The sequence below is a fragment of the Panthera tigris genome, chromosome C1 (assembly GCF_018350195.1).
Source record: "Panthera tigris isolate Pti1 chromosome C1, P.tigris_Pti1_mat1.1, whole genome shotgun sequence".
NCBI lineage: Eukaryota > Metazoa > Chordata > Mammalia > Carnivora > Felidae > Panthera > Panthera tigris.
This window is the reverse complement of record NC_056667.1, coordinates 48087606-48113709: the sequence shown is the minus strand read 5'-3', so window position 1 is coordinate 48113709 and position 26104 is coordinate 48087606. Positions and strand designations below refer to the sequence as shown.

The window sequence follows — 26104 nt, the reverse complement described above, 5'->3', positions numbered from 1 at the left end:
ACAGCATCAAGGAGTACTGGTCAGGCATATCATACAATGTCCCTCAACTTGGATTTGCTGATGTTTTCCTTAGGGGGATACTGTGGATATAGGTTTTGGGAGGATGATAAAGCGCCATTCTCATGACATCGTATCAACGGTACATATTATCAACATGGCTTATCACTGCTGCTGATGACCTTGGCCACCTGGCAGAGGTAGCGTTTGTCAAGACTGCTCCACTGTAAAATTATACTTTTTCCCCTTCTCACACTGTCCTCTCTGAAAGAAAGTCACTAAACACAGCTCAGACTTAAGGAGTGGGAAGCGATGCCCCACCCCCTTGATGGGGGAGTACCGACATAAATTATTTGGAATTCTTCTGCATGAGAGATTTGTCTCATTCGTTCATTCATTCATTCATTCAGGTATATCCCTATGGACTCATGATGTTTATGTTATACTTCGGGTCATTATATAATACTACTTTACTTTGCTGCCCACACTGCTCCAGTTTTGGTCACTGGCAGCACCCTCAGTTGGCTCCTGATAACCCTTTTTTATTTTGTTTTGTTTGTTGAGCATTTCCTTGCTTTCTGGCACTAAAAGATGCTCCAGGGTTATCTCCTCTATTTCCTCTCCAGTCTTAGAATCAACCATTTCTCCATGGAGTCTAGGCTCTTTTTATTGGAGAAAGGTATTAGAAACCATGATCTGGATACCAGCTAGGCTTGGAACAAACACCAAGTTGCTGGGGTGTCCTTGTTTCTAGAGCCTCTAAGCTGTCAGAGCTAGGAGATATGTATGTTTACTAACCTGTATACCTACATGCATCTACAAATACTCGTTATATGTATCCATCTGTAATCTATATCATGCTACACATGAGTTCACTCTGATGCCCCAATTCAATCCATTTCCACATGGATCATTCCGGCCTCAATGGATCACTTTTAATGACAGCACTATATTTGGTCTTTTGCATTAGGTACAGTGCCAAGCTGCTTACAAAGATCACCCCATTTCACCCTCAAAACAGCTCTATGGGTAAAGAGTATTGCCCACATTTAACAGATGAAGAAACTGAGGTAGCGAAAGGTGAAGTATCTTACCTAAACGCAGTAGGCAGTGGGACCAGCAAAGGAGCCTACTACATCTTTGAGACTGACAGAGAACCTCCATCCCCACATTCATCTAAGCCCTTGAAAAAGCTTCGGTTCTGGGTGATTTAAGATGCGGATAGAATTCCCAGCTCTCAACAACTATTGTTCTGTTCAAATCTTGCCTCCTCAACACTTGTTCCACTTCCCAGGGTCCTCTTGTCATCTGACGTGCTAACTGCAAGACAAGGTGCCAAGTTACAACCCGACTTGACAAGTCAAGGAAAGGGGTGCTGGAACGATGGCAAGAATCAATCTCCATCTGACCCCGTGACTTTTCAACCCCTGGCTAACCCTTGCTGTGTATTATCTTGGGTTTTGGTGACTTGGTGGTAATTAACTCTGAACAAGCAGCCCTGCTTTCATGGAGTTAAGAAAAAGAACACGTATTTTTTTTTCCCGTTAATTAAAACATCTAAAGGAAGATAAATGTACAACCCACACGCTTATCTTTCAAAATATCAAAGACCTGATTAGTAAGTCTTATGTTCAACCTCAAGCTTTTTCTCTAGATTCCTAGAAGTAACAGGGACTAGGAGGTGAGGAATTTCCAAGTATTTATCAACATTTGGTTACTTGGACATCCATCCATTCATTCATATCTAGAAAGAGGCAGCCTGGATCAAGCACAAAATATTCCTGGGAATTTTGGCTCGATCAACCTACTGAATCAAAAAAGTCAGTAGTGTGCAGACAAGAAGAAACAGAATCCTTAAGGCCAGGTTGAAAACCACTTTTAGAAAAGCCCAGAGCCCCCTCTGGTCCCTGTGTTCTGTTTGGTGAATTTTTCCTGACAGTTGGTGGTTTTGTTTGCCAGAACCACAACAAAGGGGGTCCTTGAGCTTCCCTGGGAGTGTTTCCTTAGACCTGCACCTCTCCTAGACCTCACAAAGGTGTTATTGTTGCTGGCTCCCTGGGCGCCCAGCACCTGAGGAAGATCAAAGCCACTTTCTGATGCCAGCATGACCACAGTCTCGCCCTCACCACGTAACATTAAAGCTGATGATTAATACCCTTGGCCCCGAAGGTCCCTTCCCACTCCCAAGTACAAAGCAAGGTGGGGGTGGGGACTTTATTTCCAGCACAACACGACCATAATAAACTGGCATTTTATGGCCCTAATTCATTGCAACCAACTGCAGCTGCCCATCAAACTCGTTAAAGCCCAAACAGTTGCTTCAAGTGAGCCTTGTATATCACTAGGCAAGTGCACTAAGAATCTCCACCATTTCTGAGTGTTATGTACTAGGTATGTACGTCCACAAGTCACATTCACCAGCAACACTATGAAACAGGCAGCACCACCCCAAGGGGATGAAGGAAGGCTCAGAGGTTCAGAGAAGTTAAGTAACTCCCTTCAGGTCACAAGACCACAGAGTGGAGGAGCAGGGCTTTAACCTGAATCTCACAGCTCTGAAGCCCAGGCCGTCTCCACGTCTTTACAGGACATTACAATTGTGCTCAAGGCAGCGAGGCACTGAGCAGAATGCGTTTGGGATTGAGATGGAGCTAGGTCTGAGTTCTCAGCTCTCACTTAACAGCTTGTGGCCCTGGGAAAACTTCTGGACTTTTCTATGCCTTGGCTGCCTAACTTGCAAAATGGATCCTAGACGAAAAGGCAGTACTATCCCCATTAATAGGCAAGGAGAATGAGAGCGGGGGGAGACCTGACAGAGTCCCTCACATTCATTTGGACTTGCTTTTGCTCAGAAATCCGAATTAAGTGTAGTAAAAATGCCTAAAATTCAGATTTCACAGGAGAAACCAGATTAGATGTGTCCCTGTGAAAATGGGGGATGATTTAAATAGGTTTCAATCAGTGTTCAATTAAGACAGGCTAACCAGTGTAGACTCGTGTCAAGGGAAATAAGGACCAGCCGCCCTAACGGGTGCCTCCTGCTTGAGGCGGCCTGAGGCCTCTGCAGATCTCTTCCTTCAGGGACAGCTGGGCCCTACAATTAGGGCTGCTAAGGGGACAAAGAGGCTGGGGTTTTGAAAACTTAGTTAAAGGGGTGCCTGGGTGCCTCAGTCGATTAAGTGTCCGACTTCAGCTCAGGTCACGATCCCACAGCTCGTGAGTTCGAGCCCCGTGTCGGGCTCTGTGCTGACAGCTCGGAGCCTGGAGCCTGCTTCAGACTCTATGTCTCCCTCTCTCTCTGCTCCTGCCCTGCTCATGCTCTCTCTCTGTCTCAAAAATAAATACACGTTACCAAAAAATTTTTAAAAGAAGTCCCACTTAAAACCTTGTCCACAGAAACAAATAAAAGGAAAACTTTTTTTTTTTTTTTTTGGCTGGGAGAAAGGCAGGGTCAAGGAAACCTATGACCTGAAGGTCTAACACAAGGGTCCCCTCAGGAAGGTGTCCCTAACCCTGGACCATTCCTGGACAGAGTCAGTCACTGTCTCCTTTTTGCCCAACAGCATCAGTGCTAGTCATCAGGAGCTAACCATTGTGAGGAACTTACTTCATGGGAAGCACATCACATAGCCTCATCGCCTGATCATAACACTAGGAGCCATGTACTAGAGATCTCCACATTTTGCAGATAAGGAATCTGAGGCCTGGAGGGGGTCAGTGCCTTGCCAGGGGGCCCATACTTAGTAAGCAGAGGGACTAAAACTGGAAACCAATGGGGCTGGCTCCATCATCCCCCTGCGCTGGGAAGCCATGCACAATGTCGGCATATCGCAGATGCTCAGGATCACAAGTTCAGTCCAAATTGATACCCCGGGGCCTTGTACTGTATTGTAATGGCTGCTGTAACCATGCCTCATCAACAGGAGCCTTCATGTCACCCTCACGTCCCCAAGGCTGAGCACAGCTCTGGACACGAGAAGAGGGGATCCATACGTAAGTAGATGTATCACTATTTACTCAATCAGAATATTTAATGGTAAAAAAAAAAAAAAAAAAAGGCTCACTAGGCCCTACTGTCACTAGGCCCCACATTTGACACGGCACATGATTCCTTCCATGGCTACAGAGATTCGGCCCCGGACTGTGTCCACTCTAATCCTCACCCGCCTTCCGCCTCCTCCCCCCGCCCTCTCTCTATTTTACTCATCTGGGAAACATCCAAGGAGTCGTCCATCTAAGTTTAACAGAGTAATGACTTTTAAATAAAAATATGGTAGAAATGGGTACTTATCGAAATGGAATGCTTTCAGACTCATGCATTTAAAGAAGATATAAATTTTAGGGCAGGCACTAAATTTTAACTGCAATCTTGGAGAATGCCTTTCCACTAATTCATGGAGAAAAATTAACAAAGTGAAAATTGCTTATCAGTGTTCTTTTGAAGTCATGATACGCAGCCTAATTCTATAGATCATCAGGCTGCTTCTAGGGAGATGGATTTATATTGATTGGGAGAGAGCCCCGTGGCCAAGGAAAACAGACACCCCTGTGCAGAGGAGACTCAGAGACCCATTAGGGACAGATCAGCCTGGGAGCAAGGCATTGCCATCTTTGGATCCAATTTCACCCCTCACGCCTGAGCTCTCTAACCAGGCTGATGTCAAAGACAGACTCAAACCTTTTCATACTTTTTAAGAATCTAGCTCAGGGGGAAAAGAAAGATCTGGCAAATTTAAACACAGCTTTTGGAAGAAGGGCTGGGCTTGTGGTAAACAGAGCAGGCAGGCAGCAGGAAGGGAAGGAATTGAAGGGCAAAGGAGGGGCCAGCCATTTACATCTCCTCTTGGGCTGCCCCCCCCCCCTCCATCCCCTGTGGTGGCCCCGCCCTCAGCCCTTCAGACTCACCCCCATGTGACAAGAAGATGTTCCACAGATGACAGCCAGCCGTGACGTCACTGGCTGTCCCTCACAGGCAAGGCCATGCCCTCTCACATCTGCTCCAATCACTCCTGCGAGAAAGCAAAATAAAACAAAACCCTCTTAAAAAAAAACGAGAAAAGAAAGCCAAGAACAAGCATACAACACTCCTTTTTATAACTAAATGTTAAGAAAGCATTCCTGTGTAAGCCAGTCTCAAATGGAAACCAACAGAACATACTTGCCTGCCACCAAGAAGCTAGGAAGCACATAATGTCTATGCTCGATTCTGGTCAATGTATAGTATCTAACATTGTAGTATTAATAGTAACTGTAATTAGAGTAATAAAAGGTGAAGCTATTGGCGATTTTGTGCCCAGGAAATACCAGGGCACCATGCTGCATATTCACATGGACGATCTCATTTTATATTAACCCTGTCTCAAGTTCGTATTAATAATGCCACACACATTGGTGGAGAAACGGAGGTACGAAGAGGTTGAGTGACATGACCAAGGTCACACTGCTAGTAAAGGGCAGAGCTGAATGGACCTGATTTAGCACAACACATTTCAATCTCAAAGAAGGCACCTGAGCTGTTTGATGATTTCAATCTTTTTGGTCTCTCTAGGTCCCCATTCTTACAATTACTCATCACAGAACTCTCAATGTAAAGGGTAGGGTGACTGACAGCGAGTTTCTGTTAAACGAATGCGAGATAACAGAGACTTTCTCATAAACGGTATAAGCTCAGGCTTCTTCTCCAGACTGTTATTTGTTGATACCTCCCAGATAAATGAAGTTATAAATGTGATGATAGAGCTAAGAAGACTATTTAGATGCACATGGAACATTCTTGAGAACAGATCACATACTGGGACACAAATCAGCCCTCATCAAGTATAAAAAGATCGAGATCAGACCACAACACTATGAAACTCGAAATCAGCCACAAGAAAGATTTGGAAAGACCATGAATACCTACAATTAAAGAACACTCTACTAAAGAATGAGTGCGTTAAACAAGAAATTAAAGAGGAAATTAAAAACTACATGGAAGCCAATGAAAATGAAAACATGACAGACCAAAACCTCTGGAATACAGCAAAGGTGGTCATAAGAAGGAAGGACATAGCAATCCAGGCCTTCCTAAAGAAGGAAAAAAGTTCTCAAATATACAAACTAACTTACACCTAAAAAAGATGGGAAAAGAACAGCAGATGAAGGCCAAAACCAGAAGAAGAAGGGAAATAATAAAGATTAGAGCAGAAATCAATGATATCGAATTAAAAAAAAAAAAAAAACAGACCAATGAAACCAGGAGATGGTTCTTTGAAAGAATTAACAAAATTGATAACCCCCTAGCCAGACTGATCAAAAAGAAAAGGGAAAGGACTCAAATAAATAAAATCACGAATGAAAGAGGAAAGTATACAACCAACACCACAGATACACAATTATAAGAGAAGATAATGAGTAATTACATGCCAACAAACTGGGCAAACTGGAAGAAATGGACAAATTCCTACAAATATATAAACTATCAAAACTGAAACAGGAAGAAATAGAAAATTTGAACAGACCCATAACCAGTAAAGAAATTGAGTCAGTAATCAAAAATCTCCTAACAAACAAGAGTCCAAGGCCAGATGGCTTTCCAGGGGAATTCTACCAAACATTTAAAGAAGACGGAACACCTATTCTTTTGAAGCTGTTGCAAAAAATAGAAATGGATGGAAAACTTCCAAATTCATTCTGCAGGGCCAGCATTACCTCGATTCTAAAACCAGAGAACTAAAGACCAATTTCCCTGATGAACATGGATGCAAAAATTCTCAACAAGATACTAACAAACTGGATCCAACAATACATTAAAACGATTATTCAACACGATCAAGTGGGATTTATACCTGCGATATAGGGCTGGTTCAATATCCACAGATCAATCAATGTGATACATCACATTAATAAAAGAAAGAATAAGAACCACATGATTCTCTCAATAGATGCAGAGAAAGCATTTGACAAAATACAGCATCCTTTCTTGATAAAAAACCCTCAAGAAAGTAGGGATGAAAGGATCACACCTCAAGATCATAGAAGCCACATATGAAAGACCCACCGCTAATATTACCCTCAGTGGGAAAAAACTGAGAGAGTTCCCCCTAAGGTCAGGAACATAACAAGGATGTCCATTCTCACACAGTATTGGAAGTCCTAGCCTCAGCAATCAGACAACACAAAGAAATAAAAGGCATCCAAATCAGCAAGGAGGAAGTCGAACTTTCACTCTTCATAGATGACATGATACTCTATGTGGAAAACCCAAAAGACTCCACCAAAAAACTGCTAGAACTCATACATGAATTCAGCAAAGTCATAGGATATAAAATAAATGTACAGAAATTGGTTGCATCTCTATACATCAATAATGAAGCAGCAGAAACAGAAATCAAGGAATCGATCCTATTTGCAATTACACCAAAACCCATAAAATACCTAGGAACAAACCTAACCAAAGAGGTGAAAAATCTATATGCTGAAAACTATAGAAAGCCTATGAAAGAAATTGAACAAGACACACAAAAAAATGGCAAAACATTCCATGCTTATGAGTCTGAAAAACAAATATTGTTAAAATGTTGATACTACCCAAAGCAATCTACATATCCAATGCAATCCTTACCAAAATAAATATCAAAATAACACCATTCTTCACAGAGCTAGAACAAACAACCCAAATATTTGTATGGAACCAGAAATGACCCCAAATAGCCAAAGCAATCTTGAAAAAGAAAACCAAAGCAGGAGGCATCACAATCTCGGACTTCAAACTATACTACAAAGCTGTAATCATAGAGACAGTATGGTACTGGCACAAAAACAGACACTCAGATCAATGGAACAGAACAGAGAACCCAGAAATGGACCCACAAACATATGGCCAACTAGTCTTTGACAGAGCAGGAAAGAATATGCAATTGAAAACAGACAGTCTCTTCAACAAATGATGCTGAGAAAATTGGACAGCAACATGCAGAAGAATGAACCTGGACCACTTTCTTACACCGTACACAAAAATAAACTCAAAATGGATGAAAGACCTAACAGTAAGACAGGAAGCCATCAAAATCCTAGAGGAGAAAACAGGTAACAAACCCTTTGATGTTGGCCACAACTTCTTACTCCACGTGTCTCCAGAGGCAAGAGAAACAAAAGCAAAATTGAACTATTGGGACTTTGTCAAAATAAAAAGCTTCTGCACAACAAAGGAAACGGTCAGCAAAACTAAAAGGCAACTGACAGAATGGGAGAAGATATTTGCAAATGACATATCAGATAAAGGGTTAGTATCCAAAATCTATTTATTAAGAACTTACCAAACTCAACACCCAAAAAGTAAATAATCCAGTGAAGAAATGGGTAAAATACATGAATAGACACTTTTCCAAAGAAGACATCCAGATGGCTAACAGACACATAAAAAGATGCTCAACATCACTCATCATCAGAAAAATACAAATCAAAACCACAATGAGATACCACCTCACACCTGTCAAAATGGCTAAAATTAACAATAGAAGACACAACAGATGTTGGCAAGGATGCAGAGAAAAAGAATCCTTATGCACTGCTGGTGGGAAAGCAAACTGGTGCAACCACTCTGGAAAACAGTACGGAGATTGCTCAAAAAATTAAAAATAGAACTAGTCTTCAACCCAGCAATTGCACTACTAGGTATTTATCCAAAGAATATAGGAGTGTTGTTTCAAAGGGGCACATGCACCCCAAGTTTTAGAGATGCACTATCGACAATAGCCCAAGTATGGAAAGAGCCGAAATGTCCATCAACAGATGAATGGATCGAGAAGCTATGGTATGTATGTATGTATGTACACACACACACACACACACACACACACACTGGAATATTACTCAGCAATCATAAAGAACGAAATCTTGCCATTTGCAACAATGTGCATGGAGCTAGAATGTATTATGCTAAGTGAAAATAGAGAAAGACAAGTATCATATGATTTCACTCATATGTGGAATTTGATACAAAACAGATGAGCATAAGGGAAGGGAAGCAAAAAAATATATAAAAACAGACAGGGAGACAAACCATAAGAGACTTTTAAATACAGAGAACAAACTGAGGGTTGCTGGAGGGGTGTTGGGTGGGGGGATGGGCTACATGCGGGAGGGGCATTAGGGAGGACACTGGGTGGGATGAGCACTGGGTATTACACTTAAGTGATGAATCACTAAATTCTATTCCTGAAATCATTATTACACCATACGCTGACTAGCTTTGATTTAAATGAAAAAAAAAAAAAAAAAAAGAATATAATTGCAACGAATGTGTTCTTTATCAGTGAGACTTTGAAGACTTTAAGCCTCGTTGTTCCTTTCTCTGCCTCTCAGTCTCTCGTGACAGTAGCAGAGAGTTAGGGCAAGCAAACTGAACATTCCTTTATATGCTATTATGAAGGTAAATATCAACTAAAGAGTTAAAGTGAATTCAGCCTCTTGGCCTTTATGTAAATAAAGTGATTTTCGGTAAATGTACTTATGGCCAATGACCCAGAGCTCACACAACTGGCCAGATGAGCTGAATTAATCCTAACAATGTTGTGGCAGTTGCTTCCTTATGTTGCCTTTGTATCCTCAAAATTTAGAGTTTTCATAACAGACCACAAAATGGACCGTCAAAGCTATGATCTAAATTGTACCTCTGTTTTGTACTGAAATATTGCCTGGTAGATACAATTAAATGACTTTTTTTCTCTTTTTTTAAAAAGTTTTTAAAAATGTTTAATTACTTTTGAGAGAGAGAGACAGAGCGCAAGCCAGGGAGGGGCAGAGAGAAAAGGAAACACAGAATCTGAAGCAGGTTCCAGACTCTGAGCTGTCAGCACAGAGCCCAACGTGGGGCTTGAATTCATGAACTATGAGATCATGACCTAAGCCGAAGGCAGAAGCTTAAAAGACTGAGCTACCCAGGCACCCTGAGTTTTTCTCCCTTAAAAAAAAAAAAGACTATTTAGACCCTAGAATTGCGCATCATTTATTAAAATGGCCAACACGCATCTTCTTTTAAAAAAAAAAGTTTATTTATTTATTTTGAGGTGCGGCGGGTTGTGAGTGGTGGAGGGGCCGGCAGAGAGGGAGAGAGAAAGAATCCCAAGCAGGCTCCCTGCTGCCAGCACGGAGCCCAGCTCAGGGCCCGAACTCACAAATCTCAAGATCATGACCTGAGCAGAAACCAAGAGTCCGATGCTTAATGGACTGACCACCCAGGCGCCCCTCCGGCAAGTATCTCCTATGCACAATGCTATATAGCAGGTGTCGTGAGGGGGGAGCTGCAAACATTCCTCAGGACAATACAGGCAGGACGTAGCGCACGCTGAGGCAGGGCCGAGCCTGGGCTCCCGCTGACCTCCCCAGCTCCATGCAGTGCCAGCCTCGCCCCCCACTCTCAACTCTCTTTCCCACTTCAAGACCTCTGCACTTGTTCCTCCCTTACCTCAGATGCCATTCCCCTACTTCTTGGCCAGGCTAACTCCTGTCCATTCCTCACTCCAATGTTACTTCCTCAGGCAGCTTCCCTGGTCCTCCAGGAAAGATGGAGTCTCCCTGTTCAATATTCAAACCCATCCTTGAACATCCCTGGCACACGAGACACTGGTGGTTTTAAGAACCCTCCACTGCCTGCCTCTTCTATAATAAAAGCTTCTGGAAACTGGCCTGCCTTATCCACATGCTTAGCAGTGGAGCCTCCACAGAGTCGCTAGTGCAGACCAGGAGGCCAAAGTACCGATTTGTGGGGGTGCAGGGATAAAGACGACAACTCCCTGTCCTCGGGGGTACTCACAGTGTGGTGGGATGGAAACAGCCCTAAACGGAGCACTTCAATGCAGGGGGTCAGGACAGACAGGGCGTGGGGACCACAAGGACAGCTGAGCTCCCAGGCAGGGGTTCAGGGAGGTTTCCCCAGGAAGTGGGTCTACGCTGCTGCATCCTGCAGGTATCGGCCAGGGGAAAGGCGGGGTTGGGGGTGCCTCCTCGGACCACAAATCCCCAGATATTAAAGGTGTTGGCTGCCCAGGCAAGCAGGCCTTTCCAGAAAGCAGGATCTAGAGGGCCACTGACAGGCCCTTACATTCCAACAACTTTCTAGGTTTTTCCAAGGCTTTTTCCAAATTCTACCTTCCCAAGCACAGCAACTTGAAAACCTCAGCCATTGTTCATCAGAGGCCCATCAGCAGGGGGGAGTAAGACTCTTTCGAACTTTCCGTGGTGGTTATCACAGCAGTGAGGTCTCAGCAATCAGGCAACTGAGGTCCGAGACTGAGCCTGTAAGACTTCCTATTGGCTTTCATCAAGTCCTCTGCTCTGCTCAGTACCGTGGGTTCCTGCAGACTGCGGTTCCCAGACTCCAAGTGAGCCAAGGTCGGCTGGGAGATCTGAGGGCTGCAGGAAGCAGAGAGCCAAAGCATGTCTCCTCCTGCATGATGACTTCAGCCCTGCTGACGGCCGCATGGCTCTAACATCTGCTGGTGTCTGCCACCCTTGGACTCTGGTAACCTGTTTCCTTTGTTCCTCTAGCCTAAAGGGGTAGTAGCAGCTTCTATTTCACTGATTTCCAGCTTGCTTTATGGGGATATAGCCCTTCTTGGCCCCTTCATGATCTGGGTCACCTTTTTTATGTGTACTAAATTCTATTTGTTAAATACTTAGAGCACTTTACATTTTTCTGGGTGGACCCTGAGTGACAGAGCTCCCCATCCAGGGCACAAAGGCTTTTGCACAGGAAGAAACCCTAGATATGAGCTAGTATGAACTGAGCTCGTTTTACACACGCTCTCCCCATGCATGTCTCATTTTATTCTTCCAACTGTTATCAACCTCATTTCAGAGATGAGGAAATGGAAGCTTACAAATGAGGAGAGTAACTTAACCAACTTCACAAAGCTCACAAGAAGCAGGGCTGGGCTTCATATCCAGGTAGTCTGGTTTCAAACTGCTGGTTCTTGGGCTTTTTCTCCAAGGTAAAAACCCAATAATTAGTGGCTGATATTTACTTATCTATCTCAAAATACTGATGTCTTAAAGATGCTGATGCTGAGATCCCTGACAGAAGAGAGCATAGCCACTGCTGGTCCACAGTGTTATAAATAAGTTCAAGGAATTTCTGATGATGACCTATATTTACTGGCTCCACATACATAAAGCACAGGCGAAGCATATCTCACGGGGTTTCAAATAGCAAAATGGGGGAAAAAAGAAGTCTGTGACAAATATTTCTTTGTTTCTTCTCCAGTAGATTCATTGTTGATATTCTAGGCTTGGACTCTGAGAACTAGGGTGTCGTATAGGAGAGGAGTGTAATTTGGAGACAGGAAGACCTGTTATAAAATGAAGAAAATGGCAATGTCATATGGTTGCTCTGATACTGAGCAGATGTTTAAAAATAAAAGTTTGGTTAATGGTAGCTATGTCTCCATCACCACTACCACAGTGACCCCAGCACCAGCTCATCATCAGCATCAACATCATCTGAATTATTTCCCAAGAGATAGTGGTCTCCTTTCGTGTCTTTCTAGCAAACATGTAAGACATCTAAGATCGGCTGAGTACTGGGCTAAGCTCTTTAAATGTTATCTCATTTAATTTCCACAACATCCATAAAGCATACATATTCTTCCCCCCCCTTCAACATATGCAGAAGGAAAGGATCAGAGAGTTCAAGTAACAGGCCCGAGGTGATACAGATAGAAGGAGGAATGTCAGGATTTGACCTTGTCCTGCCCGATTCCAAAGCCCATGTTCTTTCTCTACTCCAATTTTTGATGTCAGACTGTCTCATATAAAGCAAATACCTTTCTAAGTGTTGGCACACCATGGAACATTGGTAAGAGCCATGGGTTTAGAGTTAGAAAATCTGAGTTTTAGCCATACATTCTGTCATAGTACATCATAGTTTGAACTGTTCCATCACATTCACAACGGAAGACATGGATCATAAATGGAGATCCTTTCTCAGCCATTCTCAGTACACAATACACACGGTGCTTCTTCAAACAACCAAGTCAAGTTTCCCCTTTCCTGGCAACAGGAAGGCAGAAAAATGCATCCCCAAATCCTACATTCTCAAGCTCCGAGATGTGGATAACCTCAGGTCAGGCGTGTCTAACATGGGTAAGAGGCAGGTCATGTCCAATTTCTCTCAGGAGAGGCCCTCTAACCCTGCCTCACGTCCACCCTATTCAATAGCAGTGCATAGCTGATGCCCGCTGTGAGGCCACATGAATCCAAGAGCTGACATATCTCATTCTTCCTTTGGCCACATAGAGCTTGGAGGGGCCTTCCCTGAGAAAAGAGGCCCAAAGCAGGGAAAGCAACAAAGGGCAGAAGGAGATTTCTCTTTCTGAATAAATACATTTCACAATCCATAGAGGACTCACAGGCTGCACTCGTACATCAGGAAACAATTCACGAGACACGATTTTGACAAGCACAGCCCTCAACACTGCTGGGGCCCTTCATATGACGATCAAGTATCAGCTTCTTTAAAGCAGAAAGTTTAAAGGGCAAAATGAGCAGCTGAAGAAATCAGCACACACACACACACACACAAAGTGAGACATTCAATCGTATTTTCCCTGAAAGTTGCATAACGCTCAGCGGTGGTAGTTACTCAATAAACTTTTGCATGAAAAAAATAATCAGAAAAACAAGCTTGCTGAGTCAATGAATCAATGCAAGTCTTATTTAATGATCCCTACTCCTCCACATACACAGACCACAGTACCTATCAGGATTATGTTTTAGAACAAAATTAAGAAGAAAAAATTAAAACCTCTTGTACAACTCTCCTGTTTAACCTATGTGCTGTCTCTCTCCCTCTCCCCTATCTACCAACCATCCATCATTCCTTCCATCCATCTTTAAAATATCTACAATATTCATGTAAAAGAAAAAAGAAATGGCAAATGTTACAATTAAGAGTAAGTTATCCTGTAATTTATCAAGCCACACTGCTTTGAACACTTTAGAGGATTATATGGAAGAAAAGCATCTCAGGTTCTAGCATTTGTGTTAGAATTATCTCATACTTGACAGCTATATAAAGTACTTTATAACTTGCAAAGCATCCTCAAACACTGTACCCTTCATTTAGCTTTTAGAAAATCCTGCGATATGTTATTTTCTCTCCAGATCAGAGTCGAAGAAACTGAATTTCAGAGACGTGAAGTCACTTAGTCAAGTTTATTTAGCTACTGAGAGGCAGAGCTACAGCTCACACTAAGGTTTTTCAGCCTCCCGGTCTGCAGTTTTTTCCCCATGTTTGAAAATAAAAGATCTGCTACAGATGTGTTGGCATCTTGAAAAAGATTCTCTTGAAATAACAGCCTCAGACACCTTCTCCAAAGAGAAAAAGAATGAAAAGGGTTTTGAGCATTACCTAAGACTGTATCATCTTTAGATTACAGACTTGGCCAGTTAGAGGCATGAATGGAGTGACAAATTCCATCAAATGTGTGGTTCTACCAAGCTGAGTTGTTCCTAAGAGGTTGACAGGATCCCTGGGGAGGAGGCTCTCTAGAAACCACCAGCCTCACGTATGCAAAACCTGTACCAATAACTGTCAGCTCCTGGAAGGGCAGGAACCATATCGAAGACATTAGCTCTGCAGGGGACTAAACACTAGTCTATATGCAAGAAAGCACTGAATTCTATTCTTCTAATACTCATTCATGTTATAGAGAGTACAACCCATGGGGTTGGCATTACAGTGTTGTGTTTCAAGGCATGGACTCGTTCATCATGTGACCTTAATCACGTTTCTAATCTTTATGCTTTGGTTTCCCCATCTATATAATATGAATAACGGTATCCTCTTCTAGGATTGTTACAAGGATTAGATGTGTTAACGTATGCAAAGTGCTGTCCAATAGAGGGAACACGTGGAGATGATGGAAATGTTCTCTATCTGCACGGTCCCCTAGAGTAGTCATCAAGCCCATGTAGCAATTGAAAATGTGGATAGCACAACTCTATTTTATTCAACTTTAATTATTTTAAATAGCCACATGTGGCTAGTGGATAGTGTACTAGACAGTGCAGGTCAAAGCATGCCCAGCACTCTGTGACTGGCTTGGTGTTTTTATTATTGTAGTTATTTTGTCCTCAGACTGAGAGCCTTGACTCCTCACTTATATGCCCTTGGGCAAATGCCTCATCTTTAGAACCTCAATTTCAGTATCTGAAGATTCTGGAACAACAACACTTACCTTACAAAACTGCTGTGGGAATAAGGTGAGATGCACGTGGAACATACCAGCACTCAACAAATAAGAGCTATGAAATCCAGGACCTATAGAAGTGCTTAGCGCAAGTTTAACAGTCTTTCCACTTTATTCCTGAATGTGTCTTGCCCATTCATACCACTGATCATTTGCTCATGCTGTTCTCTGGTTTAGAACATTCTTTCTATAATACGCTCCACTCCCAACAATCTACCTGGGGAACATGGGCTTCGTTTTACATTTTTTAAAATGTTTTTTTTTAGATGTTTTTGAGAGACAGAGAGAGAGAGAGAGAGAGAGAGAGAGAGAGAGAGCGTGGTAGGGGCAGAGAGAGAGGAAAGCACAGAATCTGAAGCGGTCTCCAGGCTCTGAGCTGTCAGCACAGAGCCTGATGCCGAGCTCGAACCCAGGAACCGGGAGATCATGACCTGAGCTGAAGTCAGATGCTTAACCGACTGAACCACCCAGGCGCCCCAAAGGGCTACATTCTGAAGATTCAACTCTTTCATCAGAAGCCTTCTCTGGTCACACCTTTCCCCATCCCTCCAGGAACTCTAGCCAGGGAAAATCAACAGATCCTCTTTCATTACACCCCACTCCCTGACACTGTCCAGATTCTATCCGTGCATCTATAATTTCTTTGTGTGCACAGCTGTCTTCCTCTACTAGACTATGAGAAGACTGAGGGCAAGGCAGGCCTTGACACTGCAGTGGCTCAGTAATTTTTGTTGCTGTTGTTGTTCAATACATGAATGAATGGATGTGGCCTAAGATGGATACTTGTAAAGCACAAGGGGTTTTCTAGATAAAAGGAACAAATGTAATCATGCAAAAAATGCTCTGTGTCTTAAATATGATAATGATGAAAAATACTGAAGAGTTTTGAGCGACAGCTCATGGGTAATAGTGAAATTATTACTGGAGCCTCACAACATACCTCCTTTAGAAGAGTCAAAATCACTGGTAAAGAGGAAAGGCCCTGAGATCCTTATACTTACTGAAAGATAGCTTTGTGCCTCACATTTTGCAAAATTGTTGTATTAAACTCTTACAACGATCTTGAGAGGTAGTTATTACTGCACTGTTTTACTAACAGGGAAAATGAAACCAAGGTTATCAAGTAATTTGTGCAAGGTCCCTCACTGCGAGAGAGTGAGAGAGTCGGGGAGAGGGTATCACATGCAAATCTACCCAACTCTAAATCCTATGGCGTCTGCAAAAAAACAAGTTCCTTTCTTTTCAACTATGAGCAGGAATGCGAAGTATTCACACTTGGCATAGCTGAACTCAGATCCCTTTCAGGATTTATTGTTATAATGCCACTGCAGCAGTCCAAAGGGTTCATCTCAAGCCCAACACACGAAGGGGAGTGAAACAGCTGAAAAGATTTCTGTGATCCTAGTGTTTGATGAAACATCACCTTGGCTTTGAAAGAAATGTGGTTTAGAATTCACCCGATCTAAATCCTGAAATAGACTTATCTTTAAAAAAAACAAAACAAACAAACAAACAAAAAACCAAAAGCCCTATGTAGTAAGTCTACAAAGAAACTTTACACACCTGGACAGAACCATCGTCCCCCGCCCCCATACCACACCCGCCACAGAACCAGAAAGATAATATGGAAGATGGGGACAGACTTTCACTGATATTTGAAATGAGATGGGGACAGACTTTCACTAGATATTTGAACTAGTCAGGGCAGAATGGTTAAGAACAAGGGCTCTAGAAATGGACTCCCTGATTTAAAGGCTGACAAGCTGGTCACATCACTTCACCTTCCTGTGTGTCAGTTCCCTCATCTATAAAACTGGAAAAATTATCATGTCTAACTCATAAAGCTATTGTGACAATTAAGGGAGAAGAACAGTGCCTGGAACATAGTTTACTCGGTATCTTTGCCATTGTTGTGACTAATGACAACTCTCGATCTTTGGTGCTAATAGCAGGGCTTGGCCGGAGAGGGCAGGCACACGTGCTCAGCGTGCTGCGTGCTTTGTCTGAGTTATTTGGGTTTATTTGGATTGACTTAACCTTTTTTTTTTTTTCCCCTTTCTGTCCTTGAGTACACTCCTGGTGACACAATAACGGGGGGCCCAGGGGAATAAGGAAGATAAGGTACCAGATAGCCGCAACAATCCAGGCTAACATTTTGAACATGGCTGAGAATAAACCAAAAGCTGTTTTTATCTCTAAAAGCCATAATAACGTGTAGCACTATTCATACTGCAATTCAACGTGGCGATGGCATTTATCATTTCTGTCTAAACGCTGCACTCTTCCCTGACTTGCACCAATCAGAAACCAATACAAGAGCCCAGAGAACAAAGAACTGACCTTCAGATAACTGGGTCCCCCTTCCTTGTTCCTCCCTTCTAGCCAGAAAGATCAAATCTCGAAGGTAGACTAGTATGTAATAGCTTGGAAATCTGAGCCTTACAGAGAGCTAGCAAAATCCACAGGAAAGACAAAGCAAAAACTTGGTTTCAGAAATTCCTTTCTTTCTAACCTCAATACAGCCTCCAGATTACTTGGGACATTCTCATATATGACCTCATAAGAGACAATTTTTCACTTTGAGGCATTAGACATGGTAAAGGGTCAGGCTGCAATCCAATGCAAACGGCCAAGGTAACACATGAACGTTACTTTCTAAAATACAGAAATCAAAAGAAAGAGGACTGGCCCAAGTATAACAAATGTATCTTATGACACAAATCCTTAAGCAGATCTGAAACTGTGCCTCTAAATCACACAGCTTCCTTCTGTTATCTTATAAATTAAATTAATTCACCAACTATATACCGATTCCCAATTATAAGCCAGGCACTACGTTTCACGCTAGAAATCTATAGATGTAAGTTATTTCCTTTTGTTCTGCAAGGTCCCAGTCTAGTAAGGGGTGGAGAGATATATAGGCAGACACTCATAAGACAGTAGGGAACAATCGAGGACTCAGATCTGAGTAGGTCTAACGGACGTATGGAGCCCTGGACCGTGACCTACCCTGGAGAGTAGGGTAGGACCTACTGAAGGAGGTGAGGCAGGAGTTATGTCAGTCAGGATGGGGAGGAGATAGGGAGGGAAAGGAATTTCTGGTAGAACTTGAGACAAAATAAAAAAGAGAAGTAGACGACACAAGGTCACTGAGCCACACGGTCTGAAGGAGACAAGAGTCTTATATTGTGAAGAATTCGGTTGGTGTAAAGCTCTAAGTCTGAATCAGATGGACCCAGTTCACAAGGGTGCTGAGCAACCTTCAATAAGCTAACTCTCCTCAGCTAACTTCAAGCCTCGGTTTTCCCAGTTGCAAGGTGGCAATAATGGCATTGGCTGTACAGGGTCAATATTCTTGACTTCAACACTGTATATCCAGTGTCCCAAGACACCTCCCCACAGTCTTGACCAAAGTGGAATGGCTGGTCACTTTGTGCCTGGGTTCTAGGAAATGTGCCCCATTTCTTCCTGGAGAAGGTAAAGTAACACTAAGTTTCCTTCAGCAACCTTGTCTTGTCCCTAGACAAATGGTCTCGTTTATAAAATTCTCTGATGGCTCCAAAAAAGGTGGAGAGAGGACCCAGCAGCCTTGATAAACCCCTCAAAGACACAGCGCAGACCAGTGAGATGTTTCAGGAACACACTAGGAGGGACACAGGACTTGCTCAGACAGCTTGTAGGACGCTCAGAGTATGGGGGCAAGGCCTGAAATCTCAGAGAAAAAGATCTCAGCTGGCAGGCGAGCTCTCCCCAACCAAGCTCAGCCAAGCTGAGCCAAGCTCAGCACCCCCTCCTTTGGTGTGAGTTTCGGTTCCATCAAAAACTTCCAGAGGTTTTGTGGGGTTAGTTGAACATTGACAGATTCTTCAAAGCCTGGAATTCACTCTGAGAGCCAAAGGCAGGCCAAGTTTCTATGGGGCTAGGATTTCCCCCACGGAGGGTCACAGGGCTCCACCACACCTAGACTGATTAATCTACCCCTGCCCCAAGCTTCAGACAACAAGGAGACAAAAAAGAAAAATAGATCCTGAGGCTGGATCCTGATTCAACACCCCTAGCTCCATTCCCGGGAGAGTAGGAGTGGGAGTGTAAGGCAATTCCCAGCACCGGACAAAAGTCAGGCCAGAGCGGCAGTGAATTAAAAGTGATATGCAGAGCAGCTGGTGAGAGGGGGAAAAAAAAAAACACAAAATCTGAGCAGGATGAAGGGCCCAGGGTTTTAACACAATGAATGACATGTGGCTGAAATCGTTTCAAAGAGAACAAAAGCTTAGGTAAATAAATAGTGTGGAAGATGAGAGCAAAAATGAATTACAGGAAATCCCACGAGGAATATACTGGCATTTTTCAAAAACTGTAGTTGAAACAACAACTCTGCTTCAGCAGAGATCAAGACTCAGCCCTCCTATTCTCCCGATGCACCTGCTCCTGATTGTCCACCTTCCTGGGACCACAGCCCCAACCAGGCTCGGCTCTCCTTCCCCTGTGCCCATCCAAGCTCCACGGAGTAATGGGCGATAGCCAGAAGGCAAGAGACTTCCAGGCACCCCGGTGACTCAGTGGATGATCTCAGGCAAATGAGCCGAGCTCCTTGATTCTCTGATAACTCTTCTGTAAAAGGGGAAGTGACGACTTCAAAGTAAAAGTGTAAAAATACAACCGTAGTTAGACAGAACAGTGCTGGCACACGTTAGGCCCTGAATAATATTCTCTGCCTCCTGCACTCAGTAGGATTCGATATGAGCCACATTCACCTAGCGCAACTCGAGGTCAAGTGCTGTCCTAGGCACCGAAGAGGAAATAATACTTAAAACAAACAAACAACACCAGCACTGTCCTCAAAGAGCTTACAGACTTGTGGGAGCCAAGGACGCTAGGACACAGCGGACTGATAGTGTCTGCAACGGAAGCACCAGCCTCTGGCAGGCAGAAAGAAGTCCCCCCCTTCGCCCGTGGGGGCTGGGGCGTTCTTCACGGAAGCCCTCTTCCTCTTTTGCCCTGACGATCTGCGTGCTCCTGCACTCCAGGTCCTGCCACAGCCTTTGTCAAAAGCCTTAGCGCTTCTTCACATCACTTTACATCATCACAGCCGCTATGTCCGTAGTATCTCCCCATGCCGGGCCCTGTTCCAAGTGTGTGACACAAATTAATTTAGTTAATCCTCACAACTGCTACTATGGTAGTTAGCCCCTACTATGTAACGAATCACTACTATGGTGCCCACCTTGGAGATGAAAACAGAGGCCCAGCAGGTTAAGTAACTGACCCCTGATCACACAGGGAGCAGCAGGTGATGGCATGGAATGTAACCTCAGTCTGGCTCCAGGAATCATGTTTTCTCCCCAACCGTGAGGCTGTAGGAATGGTATGTATGATTTGGGCACACACCGGTACACGTTTCTATTGGATATATGCTGGATATCCACATTATTTTTCGTTCTCTGCTCTCTTTCGAACCTCTGAACTTCACAGGGAAGAACTTTTCAGTGATTATAAAAGTAACTCCCAGTCCACACCTCAAAGCACCTGCGGCCAAGCCCAGCCTGTGGCCAAGTCAGTGCTGGGTCCTCCGGAGCTGGCTGGAGCAGGACTCGGCAGTCTCCTTCAGGGTGGCCCAGAGGCAGTGATGCGTGAGAGGATGTGAAGCAGCTACCACTGCCTTCCAACTTTGCAATGGCCTGTGCACCATTGCAAACTACCATGCACAACTACCATGCCAGGCCTTCCAACTTTGCAATGGCCCGTGCGCACCTGCTGTGCCATTCCCTGGGCACTGCCCCCCCAAATTAGCCAGTCCTTCTCATCATCCATGCCCTCCCTCCATCCTGCCATCTGCCTGTCCACCTGCAGCCTAAACTCTGGCAGGCCAGCAGGTGTTCCCTCCTGTTTCACTCAGTGATCTTTCTACGGGGCTGGGTGGCCTTAGCTGAGGCTGTTATAACAGAGCAGCATAAATGAGGTGCCTTTAACAACACACATTTCTTTGGGGCACTTGGGTGGCTCAGTCGGTTAAGCGACCGACTTCGGCTCAGGTCATGATCTCGCAGTTTGTGAGTTCGAGCCCTGCATGGGGCTCTGAGTGGACAGCTCAGAGCCTGCTTCCGATTCTGTGTCTCCCCCCTCTCTCTACCCCTCCCCTGCTCATGCTCTGTGTCTCTCTGTCTCTCAATAATAAATAAATGTTAAAAAAAAAAAAAAAACAATACACATTTCTCTCTCACAATTCATGAGGCTGGAAGTCTGATGGAGATCAGGGGGCCAGCACGGGCAGGTTCTGGCGTAGGCTCTCTTCTGCCTTTACAGATGGCTGTCTTTTTAGTGTGTCCTCACAGCAGAGTAATAGTAAGCTCGCACCAAGTCTCTTCCTAGAAGGGCACTAACCCCATTCATGAAGGTTCTACCCTCATGACCTAATTATCTCCCAAAGGGCCCCGCCTCCTAACGCCATCACATTTGTGGTTAGAATTTCAACATACAAAGTTTAGGGGGACACCAACATTCAATCCACAGCACGGTCTAAGGTAGAGACATAAAGGGCTCAGAGTCCTTGGTTAAATATACAAGAGAAAGTTTCTGTATTAACACTCCATGGAGAGAGCAGTAACTGATGATCTGATTTCAGCCGAGGAGGCTGGAATTCTACTTAGCATGTTGGTAAGGAAAGCTTACTGTTCAAACAATATGAACAAAAGAACAATATGTTACTACCTTCATCCCCAACATGTACTGTGCACTGAAAAAGAGGATTTTTAAGATAATTTTTCCCTTTTCTTGATGACTTCTCAGTATACCAAGGTGGAAGCAGGAACTAACTTTATTAAACAACTAACACAGGCCAGTATTGAGTTATAAGTTCCTCTTTTGTGCACCGATGTACCTTGAGTTCATGCCTATCAAGTTACTTCTGATTGCCTATTAAATATTAAACCACTCACCTCCCAAACTCCACTGCTGCTGGCCAGACTAGGTCACTCCCTGCCTGTATTCCCAGCACTTAGTGCAAGGCTGCATGATGCCAATGCTTAATACCTTTCCCTTTGCAATTTTTAATAAACTTTATCAATGAAGTATAACATGCATTAAAAGGCCACACATTTTACATATACACTTCAGTGAATTCTCACAAAGTAAACACACCTACCCAGATCAGGAAATAATTCCCTTCATGCCCTTTTCCAGACACCACACCCCGCAAAGAAAACCACTATCTGGATGTCTAGACCATAGGATTTCCCTGATTTTTAATTTTTAAACCATTCCGTATGTTTTCTTTGTGCGAGCCTGTCATCCGTGTTTGTGAGATTCAACCCAGTTGCTGCATGCAGCGATCTATGTATGTTTTTATCGCTGAGCGAGATTCCACTGCATGAATATATCAACCATTTATGTATTCATTCCATGATTGATGGACATTCAAGGTCTGTTTCCAGTTTTTGGCTATTACAAATAATGGCGTTCTCTGTATTCTTGTTGCATGCTTTGGTGGGGGGGGAGGGGGGGGAGTAGTGTACACACTACTCTTGGAGAGATGTGTAAGCAGGACTGCTGAATCAGCACGTGTGGAGACACTGCCAAACTCCTTCCAGGGCTGGGTACCAACTCCTCATCCCGTGGTATGCTTTGGTACCTCAGCTGCATCATATCCCCAACAACACTTGGTATTCTCAATCTGCTTAATTTTAGCCAGTGTGGTGGGAGTACAGAGGCATCATATTGTACTTTTAATTTGGACTCTCCTAATGACTAGTGAGGTTGGGAAACTCTTCCTATTTTATTGTTCATTTTCATATAATTTTTTCTGCTAAGATAGCCCAATCATTTTTACCATTTTCCTAGCAGCATGGCTATGGTTTTTGTTTGTTTGTTTGTTCTTACTAATTTATGGAAATTCTTTGTATAATCTGGATACAGGTCCTTTGTTATATGTCTTGCAAATAGCATGTTTCATTCCCTGGTTCCCATTTCCACTCTTTCATGGCATCTTTTGATGAAAACAATTTCCTAATTTTAATGTAGTCCAATGTATCAACCCTTTCCCTTTATGGATGTGCTTATATTGATGTCCTACTAAGGAAATATCTACTTATCAGGGAGTCTGGGTGGCTCAGTCAGTTGGGCATCCGACCTCCGCTCAGGTCATGATCTCGTGGCTCATGAGTTCAAGACCCGCATTGGGTTCTGAGCTGACAGCTCAGAGCCTGGAGCCTGATTCCAGTTCTGTGTCTCCCCCTCTCTCTCTCTGTCCCTCTCCCGCTCATGCTCGCTTTCTCTCAAAAAAAAAAACATTAAAAAAAAAATCTACTTATCATAAAGTCATGAAGATCTTCTCCTAAATACTGTCTTTTAGAAACTTTGTATTTTACATTTCTTCTTTTTCTTTTAAAGTTTATTTATTTTGAAAGAGAGAACATGAGTGAAGGAAGGGCAATGAGAGAGGGAGAGGGAAAGAGACAGAATCCCAAGCAGGCCCTGCACTGTCAGCACGGAGCCCAACGTGGGACTCGAACTCATGAACCATGAGATCATGACCTGACCCAAAACTAAGAATTGGATGCTTAACCAACTGAGCCACCTAGGCGCCCTTACATTTCATGTTAGGCCTATAATCCATTTGGAATTTCTTTTCATGTACAGGCTAAGAGCCAAAATTCAATTTTTCTCATATTAATATCCAATTAACACACCCACCATCTTTTATCACTGTTCATCAGCCTCTTTTTGTTTAATTTCTTAATCTTTCCCCCTTTTCCATTCCTACTGGTTCTGTCTTGGCCTCAGCCTTCAACGTCTCTTACCCTCAGTGCTGTCTTATCCCCTGTCATTAACTTCGTGATCTCCAAAGTCTCTACCTAAAAGCTATTACCTTAAGGATAAAAATCCAAACTCCTGAAAGTGGCATTCAGGTCCTTGAAAACCTGCCCCACACATATCTTTCCACACATCTGTTTCCATATGCAGACCACACAATAGCTATACTCAGTACTGTGCAGCCAAAACAGGTGTTCTCCTGCTTCTGGACTTTCGTACATGCTGTCCCCTTCGGCCTCCCTCTCCCCTCTTCCCCTTCTCCCTGACTGCCCACACCCACTTTATCCATCTGATAAACTCCTTTTACTCTCTCCTGTTCATCTTTCAAGTGTCAAATCAGTACCATTTTTTGAAGAAGAAATCTTCCTCATCCACTCAGGCAAAGTGAGTTTAAGACTCCTGCAATAAGCCACACATGCTTCTATCAACTTCCTTCACCGCATTTTGACAGTTTACTTGTCCATTTCTACAATTAGAATGTGATCTCCTTGAGAGTATGGAGTTCATTTGTTCATATGTGTATCTCTAGTTCCTGCACAGTGCCTGGCACTTAGTGAGGATACGTTACCTGTTGTTGAAGGTCAAAGCAAGGAATATTTCTTTTTCACAGCCACAGTATTTACAGCAAATCTGCTGTACTTTACCAAAATTCTAAGTCAACAGTGCTGGGTGAGAGCCTGAGAAATGGTCCTTGGACTTTCCTACAGTGCATGAACTCTCTGACAAGTGTTTTCTCAGCTTTTGGAGGTCTTCTGTTTTGGTTATTTAACTCTACATAGCTCTGCTTGAAGTGGATGAGTCTAACTGGATATCTCCACTGAAGATAAGGGACTTGAATGAATGCCTGGCTTAGAAACTGGATGAATTACTGACTGACTTGAAATTAACAAGTTATTTATCATCTTCTTCCGAATATGAGATGGAACATTTCAAATAAAGAAGTCACTTCCATGTGTTTAATTCAGCAATAGCTAGAAGGTACAGAGAGAATCTAAAATTTTAAATAACTCTTCCCTAACCAATAAGTTTAGAAAGAAAGAAAAGTTGTCAAATTCCCTGTCCTCCTTTCGCATTCCTATTCCAGGGTACTCCTCCACTATTCTTCCCTCTCCCCAAACTACTGTGTATAGAATTATATAAAGCTCTGCAGAAATGAGTCTCTTGCTTAAACCCCCCCTTCAATGGCTTGCAACTGCCTGGGGGACGGGGGAGAAGTACAAATTTCTCAACATGGTGCTCAAGGGCTGCCAATCTGTGCCTTTATTTGATCCTTACAGCCCCGTATTCCAGGAACCCCTTAGAGACATAACAGGTTTGGGCCAAACTGTAAAGCTTATCATGTCCCAACCCCATGTGCCCTAACTTACATTATTCTCTCCATTCAGAATACTCTACATTTCATCACTTCCAATGGAGAAAACACCTATTATGTTCTGCTCAGTTCAAAGCGACCCTTCTGTGAAAATAAAGGAAACGCCATTGAAAATGGAGTGGGGCAGCCCTCCCCCTGAAGGGGGAGCTCTCACACACGGGCCACCAGCTGCAGCCGGCATCACCAGCAGAAAGAAGGAAGATGAAGGTAAGAATTATCTTGGAAGAGAAGATATTTTTCAGATAGGAATTCCATCTCCTGCTTTTAAGAAAAAGGAGGGAGATCCCTTCCTGCCCCAGCAACCACACACTTACCCTTGTTTACAGTCAATGAGAAACCGCCACACCTCAAACTCTGGTTCTCCAGTGAACTTTTGTTCAAAACACACCCCCCAAAACCCTCCCTCCTGTTATAAACACAAGCCCCTCTCCTTTGCTCTCCAGACTTGTCAATGGTTCGCCACAGTTTTCCCATCCCAATGTGCAACTCCTCTGCTGTTCCAGAGTAAACTCAGGCTGCGAGTGACATAACTGGCTGTTTTATTTTTAAGGCTGACATCTCCCGCTTCCCTCAAGGCCCGTGGCAGGCTGATACTCAGGGGGTTATCGTGACTAGTTGTGTGACCCAGAGCAAGCTGCTGGAGTAGACGTGACAATTAGACACTTAGATAAGCCAGCATTTATGTCAAACTGAAGCC

General features: G+C 43.5%; 1 protein-coding gene across 10 annotated transcripts in view; it reads right to left on the bottom strand.

The window, feature by feature from the left end:
* FGGY (FGGY carbohydrate kinase domain containing) overlaps positions 1-26104 on the bottom strand; it is a 417204-nt gene that overhangs the window by 178229 nt on the left and 212871 nt on the right. For all 10 annotated transcript variants that reach the window (XM_042997390.1, XM_042997395.1, XM_042997396.1 and 7 more), the window contains one exon: positions 4903-5006. In XM_042997390.1, coding sequence (XP_042853324.1) covers positions 4903-5006 — 104 coding nt within the window. The remainder of the gene's footprint in view (positions 1-4902; positions 5007-26104) is intronic.